The 20,113-nt window shown below is 49.6% G+C and overlaps 1 protein-coding gene across 1 annotated transcript; it reads left to right on the forward strand.

The window, feature by feature from the left end:
- The first annotated feature begins 1,198 nt into the window (after positions 1 to 1,198).
- SLC17A9 (solute carrier family 17 member 9) lies at positions 1,199 to 19,848 on the forward strand. Its single transcript, XM_005146849.3, has 13 exons — positions 1,199 to 1,305; positions 9,077 to 9,274; positions 10,793 to 10,932; positions 11,603 to 11,702; positions 12,426 to 12,556; positions 13,226 to 13,322; positions 14,170 to 14,266; positions 16,209 to 16,296; positions 16,592 to 16,626; positions 17,172 to 17,287; positions 17,746 to 17,801; positions 17,928 to 17,957; positions 18,052 to 19,848. The coding sequence occupies exons 1-13, from the start codon at positions 1,211 to 1,213 to the stop codon at positions 18,213 to 18,215; spliced, it is 1,347 nt and encodes a 448-aa protein (XP_005146906.2). The 5' UTR covers positions 1,199 to 1,210; the 3' UTR covers positions 18,216 to 19,848.
- The last annotated feature ends 265 nt before the right edge of the window (positions 19,849 to 20,113 follow it).

Raw genomic sequence — 20,113 nt, forward strand, 5'->3', positions numbered from 1 at the left:
CTCCCTGAAGTTCAACTCGGTAATACAGTTACCCCTCTTGATTTAAATAGCTAACTGCTAGGGCCCTGCAAGGTGTTCGTGCTAGGAGAAGAATGGGTGAGTTAGGTAAACATCAGTCTGCTAAAGGCTTGATTTCAGTGGGCATTTACAGGAGCAGAGGGAAGATGCCTGCCCTGCACCTGCATCCTGTACTTCTTGCTGCAGTTTGGTACCCAGGAGCTGGCATCTTCCCCAGGGTTGTGTATGACCTTGGTGAGCCTGGGCAGGAGCTCCTCCATCCCTTGCTGACCTCAGGTTTTGTCGTGCCTGCATCCATGCTGCTGCCAGCCACAGAATCACCTGGGTGATGTTTTGTAATGCTCTTCTGCTGGCTCCCTTGTATTCCTGGAATGAGTCATGAGTCCTCTTATTTTGACTGAAATAGCCACCGTTTTAATGATCTATTTTGAGTTTCTAGCAACCTGGTCTAGTGGAAGATGTGGATTGGATGGAATTAGATGGTTTAAGGTCCCTTCCAACCCACACCGGTCTGTGATTCTGTTTCTATAATGGACTCTGATCCTTTCTTTCAGTTACAGCATGACCTCAGCCCTATGCGACAGTTAAATCAACCTGTAACAACACCGATTCCTGGTTATTCTTTTCATTGAATTCTTTAGATAGGAATATAATGTTCAATTCTAATCCTGAAAAAGCAGAAACTTCTGCTGGCAAACCCCTAAAAGCAGGAGGCGCAGGGGGCTCCCCAAGTGTTGCACTCCCTGGTATCAGGTGAAGAGAGACATGGTTCAGCCCCTCTCCTAACCCCGTTTGGTTTTGCCGAAGGGGAAATAAAAGGGGAAAGGGCTAAACCCCCCCCCGGTTTGGATGGGGACAACGACCCCGCCGAGGGCCGCGGGGTCGGCACCGGCACCAGGGACAGGGACTGGGATCGGGTTCGGGACCGGCACCGGGGACAGGGATCAGGACCAGGATCGGGACCGGCACCGGGGACAGGGATCGGGATCGGGACCCGCACCGGGGACAGGGACCGGGATCGGGACCGGCACTGGGGACAGGGATCGGGACCGGGACCCGCCCGCTGCGGGACTTCCCGGAACGGGGCGGCGGGAGGCGCTGACACGTGGCCGCGGCCCGGCGGGGGGAGGGAGCCGCCGTCCGCCGCGATGTGAACCGAGCGGAGCCGGCGGAGGCGGAAGGCGCTGCCCGCATGGCCGCGGGTGCCGGCGGCAGGAAGGTGCCGGTCTGCAGCGCCGAGCACGGCGGCGTGAGGAGGGATGGCTGCGGGGACCCGCACTGGTCCAGGTAAGGCTGGACCCTGCTTCCCTGCTCGCAGCGGTCTCCCGGGACACCCCCTCCAGCATCCCTCGGTCCCTCGCCACCGCCTGGTGCACATCCAGGCAAAGATGCAGCTTCGGGATGGAGGGGGTCGGGCAGCCTGAGCCGTTCCCCGGAGAGGCGGTGACGGGAGCGCCCCGTGCTCCGCGTCGGGACATCGGCAGGGATGCGGCCGGTCCGAGATCCGCATCTCCCCGGTGCTGCCCCCCGAGGGTGCAGGAGGATGGGACCGGGCTACGCGGCCCCATCGCACCGGGCAGTCCCCGCTGCTTCGCTTTGCTGGCTCCAACGGTAGAGGAGAAGGGGAAGATCTGGGATTAGTATGAAACACGAGGGGGAAAAAGGCTTTTGAGTTTATTTCTGGCTTGCAGTCATACTGCTGAGACCACTGAGAGGCTCTTATCGAGGTGCTCCAGAAGAGATGCTTGTGCTGGTGATGATAATTAATTAAGATAAAGTCTGGAATAGTTGCTGGGCAGCAGCACGAACCGTTCTTCAAGTTAAGTAATTCAAACACTCAAAAACATTATTGAGCCCAAATTGAGCACTTTTAACAGGGGATAAGCAAAAGGACCAGGTTGGATGGGACTTTGAGCAACCTGGTCCAGTGGAAGGCGGAGCACCAAGGGGAGGAATTGCCCTTTCCAGCAACAGGCAGCCACTGTTGAGGTTTATCATCAATCACTTCCTGCAGGGGCAGCAGGATGAGGGCTGCTTTAAACTTCCATCCCAAGAGAGACTTTTCCAGCAGTCAGAGACCTGAAAGTCCAATCAAACCCATGCTTATCTCACCTAAAAGGTCTCAAAAGCAGACTTTTGGCACTGGGGTTGCTTAAAATTGGAAGACTCCTTTCCCTGAAAGCACTTGGGAATATTCCTTTCTCTCTCTCCCTCCCTTTCTAACTTTTCCCTCTATGAAACAGGAATGGTGGGAGAGGAAGAACCTCACACCAAGTTTCCATGAAGCAAATTGCCATTTAGATGTTCTTCCTCTAGTACAAAATCAACACATTTGGCCAGAACGAACCCTCCCATTTCCCAAATCTCTTAGAAAACCACTGATAACACTATCCTGAATGAAAGTGGATGTAGTTGAAGACAGTCTGTGCCTCAAGCCGGATGTATTTTGTAGTGATCCTGACCATCTTAAGTGCTGTTGGTAACAGAAAGAACCTGGTTAATGCAAAGGAGCAGCAGGATAACCATAACTCCCATCAGATCCTTATCTCTATTGCTGTCATTTACTGAGGCTGAGCTCCTTTGACTGTTGTTTGGTGTAGACACACACATGTGGTCACAGCCCATGATTGAGGAGGCTTTATGAGCAGGCAGAGGGTGGGAAGGGCAAAGGGAGAGCAGAAAGGAGAAGCGAGCAGCCAGATCATGGCACAGGTTGGTCGAGTTGGATAAAATACCTCATTGAGTGGTTTAAAGTCAATCTGGTGGCCAGTTTTCAAACTGCACATGCAAATAAAGAGCTCTCCCCATTCCCCAGTGTGAGTTATTGCCATGAAGGCAAGGTCTTATCAAGTGGGGGAAGTGACATGGGTTCTGCTTTCATGCTCCAACAAAAGACATACCAGGCAGCCTTCCAAGATCTGTCAGTGCAAGGAGGGATCAGCAGTTATCTTGGCAGGTTTGTTTTTCCATCTTTGTTCATCCTGCTTCTTCTTTTGTCCTCCCCTTTCTCAGATGCCTTTTCCTTCCTCGCCCATGTTCTTGCCCTGTGTTTTATCCTGCTTTTCCAGCTGCCTTTCCCAAAGGTTTGTGCAGGTTTCCAATGGCTCCGATATCACACGTCTCCTCTTCCAAGAGCAACACTTCATGTAGTTCATCTGGACATTTAGATAGTGCTTTTAAATGGAGATCTTAATGTGCCAAAGCAGGACCAGGGCATGTAGATGTGTTTAAGCATCTCTGGTTTAACTGGGTGGGAGGACCGAAGCAGTAAGAAGACAACTCAGTGGATCCAGCAGCAGATATGGGGCTGGCATTTGGGATGGTGCCTCCGGGACATAAACACAACATGGAAAAGTCAGTGTGTCCTGGGAAGCAAATGACTCCCGAAACCACTCTGCCTCTCCCAGCCTCTGGCTACACCCGAAGACAAGGGTTTATTCTCTCAGTTTCTTTAAGCTCCAGAGATAAAAGGAGTCATAGCACTGGCCTCAAGCTGCTCTCCAGTCTCCTGACCATGCTCTTTGCCTGGAGCCAGCGGTCCCGTTGTGTTTCTGAGTTGTGCCAACACGATGCTGCAGCTTTAGTTGCATTGGTGGTGATGGGGTTATTTTATTGTACCAGTTCCTCACCCTGGTTTTAATCATGACCGTGCTGAGGACTTTATTCCCTTGGAAAAACCTAAACGAGACACTTTTCATTGCTGGCTGCTCCATGAATGCCCTTAGATCAGCGTGCAAAGCATGCATGTGCTGGGTCATTATGTTTTCCCACCACCTCCACCTGGACTTAACAACCCTTTCCAGCTGAAATCTGATTTCATCCCTGCTTTTGCCGAAAGCAAGAGACTAAGAGAGGGAATAAACCCAGAGCCGTGCTCACTCAACACCACTTCATTGCCATCTGCGGCTCTGCACAGGAGCTTGTGCACAGGAGGCAGGCAGGAAACCAGCAACTTTCCCAGTTAAAAAAAGCCCAGTGTCCTCTGTGCTGCTCTTGTTGGCTGTCAGCGGGTGGATGGGGAGAGAAAAACCCCTCCTCTAAACCCCAAAGCTCCTTTTGACAGCGACAAATCATCAGCTTGGAGCCAGTCTGCAGCGTGATAAAACCAGCTCGAGGAGGGGGATTCACCTCTCTCTTGATAAGTGTGATGGATTTCCAAGGGAAGGGGGATTTTTGTTGAGGAAAACAAAGAGGGAGCAGTGAGAGGATGGTCAAAGTGCCTTAGAAATAACTCCCTGGGTAATAGCTCCCTGCATAGGAGTGTGGGCATGGCTGCTGTGTTCATGCCACATCAGTCAGGCTGTAGTCGTGGTGGGGATTACTGTAAATTAAAGCCGTAGGCACGTAAAGTGGGAAAGAGATTTTAGAAGGGGGATGCTCCAATGGGGTTGGGAATGGGTGACAAGGAGGGAAGCATCCCAGGTGGAGGCAAGCAACCATATGGGGACGGAGCATAGGGGGACCACAGGCATATGCTGGGGATGCTCCCTTGCGAGGTGGTCCCATGCTTGGGCTGTTGGGTGCCCTTGGTGTGGAGCTGTTGGCCCTTCAGTGTGGCTGGGAGCTGGGTACCAGCATGTGGGCTCATCCCCATCCTGCTCTGGGGTTCTGGCAGGGATGGGTGAGTGTCCACTGCTGGTGCTGGGGGTGAGCAAGTGGGTTGGGGGCACTGGAGGTGGCTCCTGATGATGCATCCTCTGTACATCTCCCACAGAGCTATTTCAGTCTGTTTATAGTGAAGGGAACTGAGGTGAAGATGCTCTAGGGGTAGGCAGTGTGCCCCACTGCCAATGCATGTGCCCACATTGGCCATGGCACTGCTCCAGCGCGGATCAGGAGCTACAGCTCCCAGATCTTCTCCCACTTCCAGTTATGGAAAACACCCACAAACCTCAGAGACAGCTTCTGGCTAAGGGCTGTTGCTGGGGCAGGCTGTTTGTAGGATTGCTAACACAGCTCTTTTACCACCTGAAAATACCCAACGGCCCAAACCCGTGTGCCTTGAAGGGGGTACTAAACTGTGATCTGATTGATAGCCTCAACTCCAGCACGTCCATTTTAACAGTGCCCTGCAGTGTCTGCAGACAGACAGAGCAGGGGGAAAGGAGGAGAAATGGAGTTAAATAAATATTTGCTCTGTGGCATCTACTGGGGAAATTCCTCCAGCAGGAAAACACATTGCAAATAAAGATACCCTGTGCTGCTGGCTCCCATTGCACCGCAGGACAGCTCAGCTTGGGCTTGCTCCTTTAGGGCTCTTGGGCATCCTTGGAAATCAATCCTAACCACTGTGCCCTGGGCAGGGGACTTGTCTGGTTGATGGGAGCTGGGTCCCAAGGGCATCGCTGTGTGTTCTAAAGCAAAGCTGTGACCCACCCCAAGCACCCAGGGCTGTGTTTAGAGGAGGACCAAGGGACATGAGGCAGAGCTGTTCAGATGTAGGGCTGCTGCCATACAAAAGCCACCCAGGAAGAGTCATTAGGGCTTGAACTAATTATAGTGTCTGGGTGGTGGTTGGAGGTTATGAAATAGGAAGTGTTTTCTAGCTGCATGGCTGCTTCGCTCGGTAAAGAGGGGTTTGGTGCCATGCAGAGGGGATGCACCTGCAGTGCCTGTAAGCAGAGAGGCAGGACAGGTCAGGAGAGCACAGTCTGGGCACCAAGGAGCCACTGCCACCATGGGCAACCAATTCAGTCAGTTAGGTGCCTCCAGACAAGCTCTGGTGGTTCACCTGCCAATGGTTTGGGGGTGGCTGCCCCTTCTCATGGGGGATTCTGCCCCATATAGCTGGGACTTAGCCAGGACTGTTGTGGGGGGATGCTCAGTCTGTCCACTTGGCTGGTGGGATGGGCATGGTGGCACCAATGACACCGATGGCTGCGGCTTCCTTAAGTTTAGATAGGTTTTATTCTGACTCTGGTTGTCTCCAGCACAGATTATATCGAACCTCCCTCCTCAGTTAATCCATTCGATTAAATTCATGAATGCTGATCAAGCTCCGCTTCTTGGATGGCTGATTTTACCCCCAAAAACTAGTGTTTGAGTTGTCATTATTCCTTATTTTTTGAAGGAGAGCTCTATTTCCCCCCTCTGTGCTAGTGGAGGTTTCTCCTGTAACCTTTGCTGTTGTTGTTTTGCACTGAGCAGAGCATTGACTCATCGGCAGCCTCTGTGATAACTATAATTAGGAGCAAATGCATTTACAGAGCTCTTTCCTCTGATGCAAGCACATCATTGTCCTTGCAGAGGAATAATTCTTGCTATGTTCTCAGGTGGGTGTGGGCAGCCAGTGATTGGGTTTGTCACTCATACTGTTTGAGTGGATTTTCCTACCTGGATATGCTACCTGCGGAGCAAGTGGTAATCTGAAGCCATCTTCATCATCCCCACTTGTTTTGAGCATAAGTCTCTATCGATGGATTTAAACATATAGGAAGAGAATATGAATGTATAGAGTGGAGTAATCAAAGCATTGGGGCTGTGTCATATACCCAGGGGCTTATTTAGTCCTCCTGAAAAAGCATTAAAGTCAAGAGAAGAATTCACTGGAATGCTATCCAAACATCAGCTGGGGATGAGGATTGTCAGGACAGCATCCCTGCTTGGGAATCCCTTCCCACTGCTGCATCTGAGCCATGCTTTGAATGGTGTTTGTCTCTCCCCATCCCCCGAGCATCCGCAACACAGGGGCTGGGGGCTTGGGAGGCTCTGACTCCTCATGGGAGTGACAAAAAAGCTTGGGATCTCCTAGCATCCCCTCCTGCCTCTCTGCCCTGAAGCCAGAGCTGCCCTGCAGCCTGCTCATTGCCATTGGGGGTTCAATCCCTTAGCACCAAACTGTGCCTGCACCTTCCTTGGGCATGGTCCTTGCTGTGTTTCCTACTTGCAAACATGGAACAGACCATGGCAATATTACAAAGAGAAGCAGATTAAAGGCTGGTTGAGCTGCACAAGCCTTTTTCTCCCCATCTCACACCTTGCAGAGCCAGACAGGGTTTAGGGCCGAGGAAGAAATGTTCTAATATCCCATTAAATGCTGTTGTGCTCATCAGAATAGTGCTGGAAGAAGAGGGAGAGCTCATCCAGTGAGAAAACTCATAAAGCTCTCCCTTTGCTCCAGGGGAGAGAAGCACGATGTAGAAAACTATCTTGGCAGCTAAATAATAGGAAATACCTACGCACATGGCAGGCTGCTGTGTTTTACTTTGTCACCTCAATAGCTGCAGGTTCAACAGCTCAAAATAACCACTGGAGATAACAGGAGAGATTACAGACCTGGTCTGGTAACAGCTCATTTCGGTGGGTGCAGAAGGTTGGTTGCTTATACCTGCGAGCATCCCATCTTGGATTGTCTCAGACACCCCTCCATAGCATTTTCCATTGCGTGTTGCTCCCCATCTGCCCTCTGATAGGGGATTTATACCCAAACCCTGCCCATAGTGTCCTGCTGGGGTTGGTCTGACTCGGCCACGTGGCATCCAGGATCCTTTGGTTTCATTGTGCTTTCCCATGGGAAGGTGAAGTTGGTGGATCTGCTGATCCCAGAGCTGGTTAAAAACCAAATCATACCCATTTCAGGTATGATTGCTGCATCCCTTCCTCTTGCTGTGAGACCAGGAGGGACTCTGAGCACGTTTATCAGTTCAATGGCTGAGTCAGTCCAACCCTTGGTTACTCATTCCTCCAGCAAAGATGCATGAGGTTTTCTAGTTCCTGTGTTATTCCGTACACGTCCACAGTAACAACGGTTCCAACCTCCAAAGCACAAACTGAAACCCTTCCAGTGCCTCCTGCCAGAGGCTGGCACTGAGCTGCTTATCTGCCCTGTCAGGAAACAGCAATAAATTCACCTCCAGCAGGTCCAAGTGCCTGGGGTGTGCTACTTCTCATTGTTCCTTTGCCTCCCCTCATGATGGGCCATTTGACACGGTTATAAATGGGTTTGTGCTGTGTGGGATTAACCTGCAGTTATCATCATTCCAGGACAGGGGAATAAATGCTCACTGTGATACACAAAGTGACCCAGGTTGTTTCCTATGTGGGAGGTGGGTATGTTTAGTAGGGTGGAAAGCACAGAGGTTAATGCCCCGGTATGGTTAATTCCACAGTCATCTCTGGAGCAGAGCGAGTCTGTTTGCTCAGTGCTTTGTTCTCTGGCCTCTGGCCATAGAAATAACCAAATACAAATAGTGGGGTTCATACTAAGCTTTTAACTCCGTAATTCATAGGCAAAGGGCAATCCAGGCTGATGTTTGTGGGACTGAGGTGAGGCAGAAGAGATCAGATATTGCAGCTTGAAGTTTACAGGAAGATGTGGGTCTCTGCTCCAGAATAACATTGCTGGCTTGGAGCAGGAGAAAACTGGTTTCCCTCTTATTTCCAGCTTGTATCTTCTGCAGGAGGGATGCACTTTTCTTGAGGCTGGGTATTTATGTATCAAAAAAGGTATTCTGTTAACGTATTATTGCTCATATTATCTTAGGCTTCTTATCAGGCCAGCCTGGATTATCTCACTCCTCTCTCTTTGGGCTATTTAACCCCATGGTATTTTGTCTCTCACTAAAGAAAACCTCCATCTCCCTCCTATTTAGGAGGAGTAACACACAGCCACCCTCCCTGGGGAATGGGTAGGAATGACAAATAGCAAATGTTTGCTACCAAGACGGTGTGTCTTATGCAAATACCTCCAACCTCAAGCACTGACCTTTCCTTTGTTATCCTTATCTTTTGAAGAACAGTTTCTAAAGCTTTTGTTTGAGGAAAAAAGCAAACAGGTTCCCCCTCCTTTGCCTCCATCCACAGCAATGCAGGAGCAGCCCATTCCGCCTTGCAGCCTATGGACAGGTGTTATGTTACTGCTGGGGTCAAATAGTGTTTGGGTTGGAAGTTAGCATCATTCATAAAGTTATCAGATGTGTCAGAACCACTGTGCCACAGGGGATTGTATTGATCTTTATGAAGACGGACTCAGCTTGCAAGCAAAGACTGACCCTAGAGTCCTTGCTGTGCATGGATCTACCCCACAGACCATTCCCCATCTTCCTCTTCCTCCTTGCAGACCCGAGGCCCGTGTCTGGACGGTGATGCTGCTGCTGGGGACGTGCCTGCTGTACTGCACCCGTGTCACTGTGCCCATCTGCGCCGTCGCCCTCAGCACCTACTTCGACTGGGACAAGAAGCAGTCTGGGATAGTGCTCAGCAGCTTCTTCTGGGGCTACTGCTTGACACAGATTATCGGGGGACACATCAGTGACCAGTACTGGAAACCATGCTCATCTTTGCCTGTGCTCGGCCTTTATTTAATGACACTTAGATTGGTTTTGCCCAACCCCATTTCTACTCTTGGCAGTGCCAAGTTTCACCCCGGGACAGTGATGGGGTGAAGCGTGTCCATAGGGAGATGCTTTATGGGGCACTGCAGGTTGCTCTGACGGCCGTTGGGGTCTCTCCAGCAGCCTCCCTCAGGGTCTATAGCTCTGATTCAGAGGGGATGTGTAGTTTTGTCTCATTAGATTCCTTTGCCTTGAAATTGCTGCACTGCTTACAGGGCAGTATGCACTGATGGACTTTGCATAGCCAAAATCCCCAGCAAACACAGGGGGTATCCACACAATCACTATGGCCTCAAGAGCTCCTACAGAGCAACTGCCAGGAGAGATCTACAGTCACATTAATGGGCACTTCAGACCAACAGAGGGCTTTTGTCACCTGGAAACAGTGAAGAGCACTTCTATACCAGTGTAATTCTTCTGATGGAGGTTGTTTTTAGCACTGCTTCCGTAACTGGAATGAAAAAAGCAAACCCACAGGGTTATATGAAAGAAATAGTGGGTGTGAAGCAGGACTTACTTTAGAGAAGTGATAAATGCTGGTGCTCTTCACACAGTTCATGGCTGCTGCTCATTGTCCATTTACAAACAGGTCGATCCCAGCAGCGCTGGACAGGAAGGGTTTGTAGCTGCAATCACTAACCACAAGGAGAAAACGTTTCCTTTTGCAAGCCCTACAGCTTTGATTTGATCTGCACAGCCTGTCCTCATTGTCAGTTCAGCACCTCCAGTTTTTCCACCCTCTGTTCTCATGCACAAGCAAACCCCATCACAGTTTCCATCATGTTTGGGGAAAACAAATGTCTCCATTTTACTGTATCAATTAAAAACCAACTTCCCCAGCTAACTGTAAGGAAAGATCTGAGTAATCACCTGCTCGGGTTCCTTTACCCCAGCCACCCTATTCTTAGGAGGCTTTCCTATGAAGCCCTTTGTGAGGAACGCATGCCTGGAAGAGGTACATTATCCATGCAGCGCACCATGCTATTCCGTTGTGTTCCTCAATAGTTTGCAAGCAAAAACCCACATCTGAACAGGCAGATCTGGTGCAAAGGAGCAGATGGAAGAGGAAACACCATCACTGAATAAGAAAAGCAGGATGGTGACAGCAGCTTGAGCTTCCCTCTGTTAGAGCCTTGAGCACATCAACGTGTTGCTGTCTCTAGGGTTGGCGTGTGCTGGAGCTGGGTGGGCAGCACTGGTGGCCAGTGTCCTGGTGGGAGCAATCCCAACTGACTGCCTGCTCCAGGGGAGGCTGAGGTGGGAATGGGCAGGAGGTCAGAGCTCCTCCTGAGGGGCTAAAGACGTTTGTGATGGAAGAACAGGTTTGACTGAAAGGTGGCTCTTGAAAACAGGCTGAACAGGGAGAAGCCCTTGGGTCTTGATGGGGGGACTTGGCCTTTTGCCCTCCCCTTGGTTTTGATAACGTGGTTTCTGTGTTCCAGAATAGGAGGTGAGAAAGTCCTCCTCCTGTCAGCATCGGCCTGGGGCTTCCTGACCGTGCTCACCCCGCTGCTCACCCGCATCACTTCTGCACATCTCGCTTTCATGGCCTCCTCCAGGTTCCTCATGGGGTTGCTGCAAGGTGAGACCCATGTCCTGAGCGTGTGTTTGTGTCTGTCTGCCCATGGGCTTGCTTGCACAGGGGCTCTTGTGCAGTGAATTGAGATGCAAGCCATGTGCTTTGCAGTGCATGGACCCTTCTCCTGCATGTTTGAGCCATCCTCTCTGTCTCAAAGCTGCCTCCACATCCAGGACTTCCATTGGAAAAGAAAGTGACCTCTCTAGAGAAAGCCACTGAAAAATCATTTCCCTGTAGAAATCTCTGTGCCAGGCAAGGGCTGCTGCTTCTGAAACCATCCCTGTTCCTGTTTGCTTTCCCACATCTTAAAACCCCTTCAAAGCACTTGGCTAAAATCAGTCCTTGCTAAAACTTTTGGATCATTTGGGATGATTTCCCTTCCCTCTTGCCAAGCTGCAGCACTTGGGAACTGACGGGATAAGTGCATTGGCACTGATGGATTTACAGCAGCCGGGGTAAAGATGAAACAAGGGATGATGGAGAAGGCCACAACCAAAACTTCCATGGTGATGGATTCACATTCATTGTTTTATGCCCCTGTTTTGAATTCATCAGAGGTTTTGGTGCTTTGTCTTGATGTTTATCTCCTGCTGGGTTCTTTACATTTGCTGTTGGTTTGCTGTCAAGGCCACAGGAGCCTGACTGCTCCTTGCCCTCCTCCCATTGCTTATAGGGGTGTATTTCCCATCTCTGGCCAGCCTGCTATCCCAGAAGGTCCGTGAGAGTGAGCGAGCCTTCACCTACAGCACAGTGGGGACCGGCTCACAGTTTGGGTAAGTTCAGAAGGCTTTGAGTGGCAGTCTCCAGACACCCTATGTAATGAAATGCCATTAAAGAGTTGGAGGCAAAACTCACAGCCCAAACTGCATGTGGCTCCTGGGCCCTTGAGGACCCCAGCTGCAGCTGAGGAAGCCTCAGGCAGTTGCTGTCGTGCATGTCAAGGGTTTTAGCTTTCTTTTCAAGCCAGACTTTGAAGGGTGGTTGCAACATTGGAATACATTGGAATTACTATGGGAAACAGGCTGATTCGGTAGGAAGAGCAAGGGTTGGCCTGAAACTGCTCACCTGTCCTCTTTGATAGATGGGGTAATACAACTTCCCGTGTTAATGGCCACGAGAATAGTCTTTCTAAAGGGAAGGGTTGCTTAAAAGCCAACTAGAAATATTACTGTGTTTAATCACTTGGCTTTCCAGTGTTATACGTTCTGAGATGCTTCCTGCGCACCAGTAACCCCATGTTCTTTACTGATGTGTGTGTTCCAGTGATTGGTGAGATCCTTTCATGGTTTCTCCTGCCCGAGTGAGGATCTGGCCCAAGATGCCATGCAGGGAGCAGCACAGGTTCCAAAGACACAGTGTAATGGGGCTGATGTGCAGCAGCTGTTTTAAGTGCATTTAGTGACGTGTAGCATCCACCCTGGGGAGCATCTCCCATTGATGCATCCAGTCCTAATGCTCTTGGCCAGACCTGTAACCATGGGTGGTTTTCCTTGCAGGACGCTGGTGATTGGAGGTGCTGGATCTCTCCTTCTGGATTGGTATGGATGGGAGAGCGTTTTCTACTTCTCTGGTTTGCTCACTTTGCTCTGGGTTTACTGCACCTGCAAGTACCTCCTGAGTGAGAAAGGTAAATCCAGTCACACACATCCCTTGTGCTGGCAGTTTTGAGCTCTGGCATTGCTGATTTCCTATTCCAAGTCCCACACTGGATTATATTGCTGCCAAGAGCCTGATCTGACTCCTCGGTACTCTTAAGTACCAGTGAAAACACCAAACAGAGCATGATCTTCAAAGTGGATTAAGCTAAAGCAGGGCAAGATGCTTAGTCCGAACAAAGAGCATTTACAGATAGAGCTTTTAAAAACCAGTTAATCTGAAATGTCTCTTCTGAGCTAACTGTCTGGGAGTAATTCCACACATGGGGAAAGCCTTACACCTGGCTACAGCATTATTAGTCCAGTGTGATGTGTAGGAGCCCAGCTCATCAGGAATCTGGCATGTACCTGATGCTGCACAAAATCCAATCCTGGTCCCTGCCCAAGGGATTTTTCCTTCATTATAACAGGAGATGTAACAAATGGGTGAAGGTGGCTGGATGGGAAAAATATGTGGATACAGTGGGAAAATGTTGGTCCATATAAAAAGGTCTTTTCATGAGCATTCAATAGCGTTATAGCCCAAAAACAAGGGTGAGAAGGAGATTAAAGGTAGCTATAGAGAGGCCTCCCAAGGCTCCCTCCAGCTGCACAGAAAATTACTGATCAAAGCTTCCCTTTGTACGTTTTCTTCCCTGCAGAACTCATCATCCCCATAGACTGTTTAATGAGAGGCCTCTCCATATCCAAGCAGACCAAAGTTCCTTGGAAGCAGCTGTTCAGGAAGGCACCGATATGGTAGGCAGCTCCGGTGGCCTTGAGCATCAGCAGGGCTGGGGAGCAGCCTCATTCCAAGGGCTTTTCCTCCCCTCTGTTCTTATTTCTTCTGCATATGTGTGTTTTGTCCACTTATTTGTGTATTTGGGAAACACAACCAGCTTTCCTAACCCCTTCTGTATAAATAAAGAACTAAAAAGGTAAGCTTGACAAAAGGGTTTATGTCCTATCCAGAGGAATGTCAGGCTTCAATGGTACTGGCAAATCCTTTTCCTTCACAGGCTGTTTCCTGGATGTCGTGTGCTCCTCTGGAGCGATATTCTCCACCAGTCTGGCTGGAAATGTTGCTTGTAATGGGCTCCTAAGAAGTGATGCTCGGGGGTGTTCTCATTGCTGGCAAAACATCTTTTTAATAGCTATTTTTCCTTCGGGGTGATGCATTTGGTACTGAAGCTCGTTCGAGCATGCTCCCAAGTGCTGTATTAAGACAGGGAGGAGGGTGGTGGGGCTGCAGGGCAGCAAGCCCATTCCTGCCTTGAATAACCATGGAGCATCTGCTCATAACAAATCCCTAGGAAGCCCTAAACACCTCTCGGAGCAGGGCAGCTCTCAGCACTTGGAAATGCACTCACACAATTGCTGCTGCAGTTAACCCTGCCTGATGATGGGCACTGGGTGATGAGGAGGAGGAGGAAGCAGCAGTGCTGTGCATGGCTGGCCAAAAGGAGTCATTACCTATGGATATAGCAGGAAGCTATTGTAGCACTGTGAGGGATCCCTTTATAGACCACGAACTGAATGACTTGGTTGCTCGTTTCCAATGTGACTTGTCCCTCCTGATGGATTCCTCTCTGCTGTGTGTTTCCAGGGCTGTCATCATCGCTCAGCTCTCCACGGCCAGCACGTTTTTCACTCTCCTCTCCTGGCTGCCAACGTTCTTTAAGGAAACTTTCCCCGAGTCAAAAGTAAGTTGGCTTCGAGGCATTGCAGGTCTCTGTTGGGCTGGGTACCAGCTGGAATGGGTTGTTATGGGGGATACGATGGCAGAGGGATTTGGGAAGAGCAGGCTGGGAAGCAGGAGGAGGAAGGAGGTTTCTCTATGTGCTTAGGAGCTGTTATTCCCCTGCACATATATTTGGAGGTGCATCCTCCCTTCAGGTAGGCAGAGGCTGGTTTCTAGTTGCTTCTTTAGGGATGCTGAAGTGAGTTGCTGGAGCAACTTCATGACAGGGAAGAGAGGGTTATATTTGGCTTTTAGGTTGCTTTTCTTCTGAGGTCTCCAAATGACACAGAGCTCATGATGTTTTGCAGTTGCAAATGACCACCATTCACATTTGGGTTTTCACAGGGTTTTTAACTGTACTGGAACTGTATAGCTCAGGCCTGAGAAAATCATAATTACCTTTAACAACACATACTTCAAAGCTACTATCACAGCTTCCCTCTCCTCAGCACCAGTGATGCTCCCATTCATCACAAGCCTAGGCAATGCTCATCTGGGCTGAGAGCTGGTATTTAGATCTTGTTCTCAGAAACTCAAGACAATCTTCACACAATGGCTCTGTTAGGTTTTTATACTTCCCAGAGCTGCTTGTGAATGCCTTTTCATATTATGTGTGTAAAGTGCTTTGTGGCAGACTTGATATTCATATTAAAATCATGTATTAAAGCGAGCAAACATATTGTAGTGACAAGATCTGTGCACCTCAAGTAATGTGCTTGTGCAGCAGTAATTTACCATCTGTTCAGCATTATATCATGATGCCTTTATGTAAGATGCTCTATGAGCGTTCCTGCATCTGGTAATCGCTTCATATGTTTTAATGTAGAGGGGCTTGAGGATGCTTGATTTTAAAGGATGGATGATAATCCTTAATGTGGGGAACCTGTGTCACCTACTGGTCAAAGTCCCTTTCTGCAGGTGGGCTGCCTTCACCACTGCTGGCAGCCCATCAGGATGGAGGTGATGGAGGGGTCTGGCTCCCAGTGATGGGCTGTAGGGATGGACAGTTCAGAGTGTTGGGATTGACTTGCTGAGCAGCCCCAGTCTGTGTTAACAGACACCCAACCACAAGCCCTATAGGGTAACACTTCCAAAACTGACTGAGACTCAAAATTCTGAGGCACTGAAAGCCTCAGATGGACCCTGAACAGGATTATCCAAATCCAAGATCATCCAAGAGCTGGCATCCTAAAACCAGGCAAGCAAGGGAGAGATGCCTCCATGGGGTGACAGTAATGGGGGATACACTGGGGATGTTCAACCAGCAGAGATGATGCTCAGCCCAACCAGCACCGACTTCAGCTCCTTGTGGGATCTGGGCACCAAAACACCTCTGATCTGCTCTAATCCTGATGTCCAGTAATCATCTGTGATTACAACTGCAGCAAGCTCACTTAATTGAAAATAGGCCAAAATATGTTGCTGCCCATAACGCTTCCTAATCCTGGCATTAGAAAATCCAGCTCTGTTCCCTCAGCTTCACAGGGATGCTGCTAATGAGGCTGAAGCTGCTGGTGGAATTCTGCTGGCAGCTTTACTGGTGACCCACAGGGCAGAGTAAAGTCTATACTTGCTTTGCAGGGCTCTGTGGCTCTGCCTCATCACCTTTAGGAGCAGTAAACTTTAATCCCTCTTTCCCAGAGCTTTCTGCCTCTGCAGGGTCACCAGGGCAAAAGGAAAGACAAGAAACCCACAGATGCTACAGCCCCATGATGCTCCTGATGCCTTAGATACTTTGGGGTCATGCAGGGAGCTTGCTGTATAAAGGGGATAGAGATCCTGCAAGCAGTCCTGATCACTCCATTTGTTTTCCTTCCTACAGATATCACAGACTATCACATAAAGTGTTTGCAAAGAAACTCGGCTCTGACAGCAAACCTCTGTTGACTTTTGCTCCCTTTCAGGATTGGGTGTTTAATGTAGTCCCCTGGCTGGTTGCGATTCCAACAAGCTTGTTCAGTGGATTTCTGTCTGATCATTTGATCAGCCAAGGTAAGGGCTCTTATGGCTTTTTCTCAGCTCTTATTTTATGCGATGTGGGAAGAGGACCTGTGTGGGAGGAGGTGGGCTCATTGGTAGGATAGACTGGAGGTGCTGATTTGAAAGCAGAATAAATCAGGGTTTAAATCCCATCCATGTGTTTGGGGCTCCCTTTGATCTCCCTTGCAATATCCACCTGGAGATGAAATCTGGCTGTATGAAATTCACTGACCCTGTGGTCTTCTGGCTGGAGAACAAAGAGACCTGGTGAGCTGGGCTTAACTCCAGTGCTCCCTTTCTCTTGCAGGCTACAAAACCATCACCATTCGTAAGTTCATGCAGGTAAGAGAGCTGAAGCCACCAGAGAGACACCTGAGTACCTGCTGGGCTATGCTTACATGGCAAGATTAGACTTCTTATGGAGCTGGGTTGGTGGTTATAGGTGGAAAGAGGGAAGGGCTGCAGACTGATCAGTATGTATGGGAAATGAAATACAGCACAAAACCCTGACTGAGGAACAGAGCGTGGACCAAAAGTAATGCTGAGCACAGAGATGTGGGAGTGCTCCAGAGAGGTTTTCCTTCACAGGCAGGAGCCAACCATACACTGTCACTCCAAATGACCCCTTAGATACTGAGGAAATAGCAATACAAGGATGGACAGAAACAGACATACTGGTTGAGAGAACAGCATATCCTCCCTGCTCCGTGGCACCCCATCCCTTCGGACAGACACAGAAAGGCAGGACACCAGGGATAAAAAGGCTTGAGAAGCACCTGGTGCATACAAGCTCTTGCCATTGTAGAAGGGAACAGTCTGTCCATGAAGGACTTGCTTTATTCCCTACAGAAACTGTGCTGTGGTGTTTGATTTTCCCTTTCTTCCAGGTCATTGGCTCCGGTGTCTCGAGCATTTTTGCTTTGTGCCTGGGTCAGACCTCCAGCTTCTGCAAAGCAATAGTGTTTGCCTCTGCTTCTGTTGGCCTCCAGACCTTTAACCACAGGTAACCAGCGACAGCAGCAGGAGCTGTTGCCCTTAGCTCTTACCCTACACTTGGCATTTCGGGGTCCTGGAGGAAGCTGCCTCCTTGTTACCATCAGAGCAAGAGCTGGTGCTTGTCTGAGCATCCTGTGGTGGTCCCTGTGAGGGTGGTGGGGTTCAGTGGGTTGGAGATGATGCAGCAAACCTCTAGTGTGGGGAAGGGCTGGAACCAGCAGGGATTAGGGAGATGGAGCATTAAGGGAATTGCATTTTTGCCCCTCTAAACACTTGAAGTCGAATCCTTTTCCTCCTGGTGCTCTCTGGTGCTGCTTCACTCTCAGCCTCTTTCCCTCCTTTCTCCCACCAGTGCCATTTATTGCCTTGGTCCCTTCCTTTTGTTTGACAACTGAACTCTGGGTGAATGATGAAAAAGGAGCCGTGCTCCATTAAAAGAACCATTTTTCCTCTGTTTCTCACTAGTGGCATTTCAGTGAACGTACAGGATCTGGCCCCCTCGTGTGCTGGCTTGCTGTTCGGTAAGGATTCCTGTGGGAAGGGCTGTGTGTGCAGGGGGGAATGCGGTCCTCAGCAGGAATGTGCTATGTCTATTCCATATGTGCAGCCTCAGCTTCCTCCTGTGATATAGCTGCTTTCCTTTACAGGTGTTGGGAATACAGGTGGAGCCCTCCTAGGTAAAGTACCTGCCTCAATCTCAGCCTGTCCTTGCAGGAAAATGGGACCTGGATCTGGAGCCTTTGCATTTCTTTCTCTTCTCTCCCATCCCAGGTGTCATTTGTGTGTACCTGGCTGGTTACCTGATTGAAACCACCGGCTCCTGGATCTCTGTTTTCAACCTGGTGGCTGCTGTTAACAGCATTGGCCTCTGTGCATTCCTCCTGTTCGGAGAGGCCCAGAGGGTGGACACAGACTCTGCATATATGGACCTCTAGAGATGAGTCCAACAGGCAGCCTGAGGGCAGGAGAGTGTCACATCTTTGTGTCATCGTCGCACAAGTGCCAAAGAACATATTTTTTAGGTGTTTAACAGGAAAACCTATACTGGGACCAAATATGTTGTGGGTCTGGATGGAACCCATGAGAGGAAAGAAATCTAGAGTTTATTTTGTGCTCAGGGCATAGCTGATGGCCTTGCAGAGCCATTCCAGCTCAACATCTCGAGTGAGGATACAGCCAGTGTGACCAATGAGCCCCAGTCTGTGTAGTGGAGAAGTACCCTGTGGCTGAAGCAGCTCACATGGTGTGTTTCCAAAGGCTGCTGTGGTTTGGGACCACAGGGAGGGCAGATGGTGACACGTGTCCTCTGAACTAAATGAAAGGAGTAATCCAAATGGATGTACCTCTGACCTTACCCCTCCTTTGCGTGCCTTTGTTTGCAGCCTGCTTGATAGGTACAAGCCAGGCTGAGATGAATTCCAGGCTTCCCTTCAGGGGAAGTCTTCTGGCTGGATGTCTACTGTGGATCCAGGGGCATGAGGTTGCATTGATGCTGAGCTGGGATGTGGCAAAGCAAATCTCTCCCATCAGCTGAGCCCATCTTTGCTCAAGGGCTCCCATCTCTCCTGGTTGGCTTTACTCCATCCCTGAGCCAACGCAGAGCAGCTCCAATGTGAGAGCCGAGCTAAGGTGCAGTCACCCATGGTCAGGCATAGCTGGGCTGACCTCATGGTGTAGGTGCAGCCAAGGAATCCCCTGGGAGCTGTTTTGCCATGTGCTGTGAATGTATTGGAAGAACAGGTTGCATCCTATACTATGGGTCTATTCTCCCAAATGCTTTTTGCTTGGTTAGACACATCTTCCATGTGCTCCCAAAGGGACACAGGAGACTTTCCAAAGAGCCCTTAAGGGACAGGTTTTGTCTCTGTGTTAAGCATAGAGCAAATTCCTGCATTGGGGATCCATAGCATTGGATGTGGATCCGTGCGGTTCTCTGTGTCAGAGGGGGGAACACTGAGCTGTACACGCCTCTGAGCCTGAATGTCTTAAGTTATTTATAAATCTAAGTGCCAAATTCTGTATTTCATGGACTTGAGGCCCAACTCTGCTTGTTTTGTGTGGTTTCCCCACAGTACCTCTGTAAGGGAAGGATTTACCAGCCTCCGGTGGCTGGTGTTGGAGGTTCTATTTTAAATGTGATGTTTTGTATTAAAGCAATTCATTGCTTTCCCTCCCACCCCCTGCTTACAGCCTGAAAGGATCCCTTTGATTGCTCCAGGAACCCTCAGCTGAGCCTTGGGGGCAGATTTCCTAAGGGACCTCAGGGTACAGGAAAAGCTTTAGGTCACCCCCTGCTTTTCCTTTTGTTTTGGCCAAATTTGACCTTGGAGGGTATGTTGGACCCAGGTAAAGCCTCTGAATAGCTGAGTTTATAGTGCAAATACCTTTGAATTGCAGAGCTGTTAATGGGTGCCACTAAGCTAAGCTGGGTTACTTACTGGGGATATTAAGAGATAAAGATGCGACTGGCTGATGTCTTTGCAAGAGAATATGGGATCCCTGTCACCTGATGGGGGCTGGATTGATAAGAAAGTGTTTTTTTTCCTCCTTCTGTGCTTTTTTTTTGTCTCTAAAAGACTGGTTGCTACAATTCTGTACCTGAGGTGCCGTGGAGCCAGGACACATGATTGCTGCTGGGAAGCCTGTTAAAATCCATGGGTAAAATAGGGAAGGCACACGGAGCAAATGCAAGGCAGGCTTGCCAAAGAGGAGACATCTCTGCCAGCCTTGTCCCTCATCCAGTCTGAGCAGATTGTTTGCATGGCCTTTCTATAGAGACAAAGGGGAAAAAGAGATGCGGGTTTGTTTTCAGCATCTTCCCTGGGTGTTCGTT

The sequence above is a fragment of the Melopsittacus undulatus genome, chromosome 10 (assembly GCF_012275295.1).
Source record: "Melopsittacus undulatus isolate bMelUnd1 chromosome 10, bMelUnd1.mat.Z, whole genome shotgun sequence".
Classification (NCBI taxonomy): Eukaryota; Metazoa; Chordata; class Aves; order Psittaciformes; family Psittaculidae; genus Melopsittacus; species Melopsittacus undulatus.

Bases quoted from the DNA above. Each gene is read 5' to 3' on its own strand.
- SLC17A9 (XM_005146849.3), top strand. From the start codon at position 1,211: ATGGCCGCGGGTGCCGGCGGCAGGAAGGTGCCGGTCTGCAGCGCCGAG. The intron at 13,323-14,169 runs GTAGGCAGCTCC...GTGTGTTTCCAG, and splicing joins TTCAGGAAGGCACCGATATG to GGCTGTCATCATCGCTCAGC. The intron at 17,802-17,927 runs GTAAGGATTCCT...TTTCCTTTACAG, and splicing joins GTGTGCTGGCTTGCTGTTCG to GTGTTGGGAATACAGGTGGA.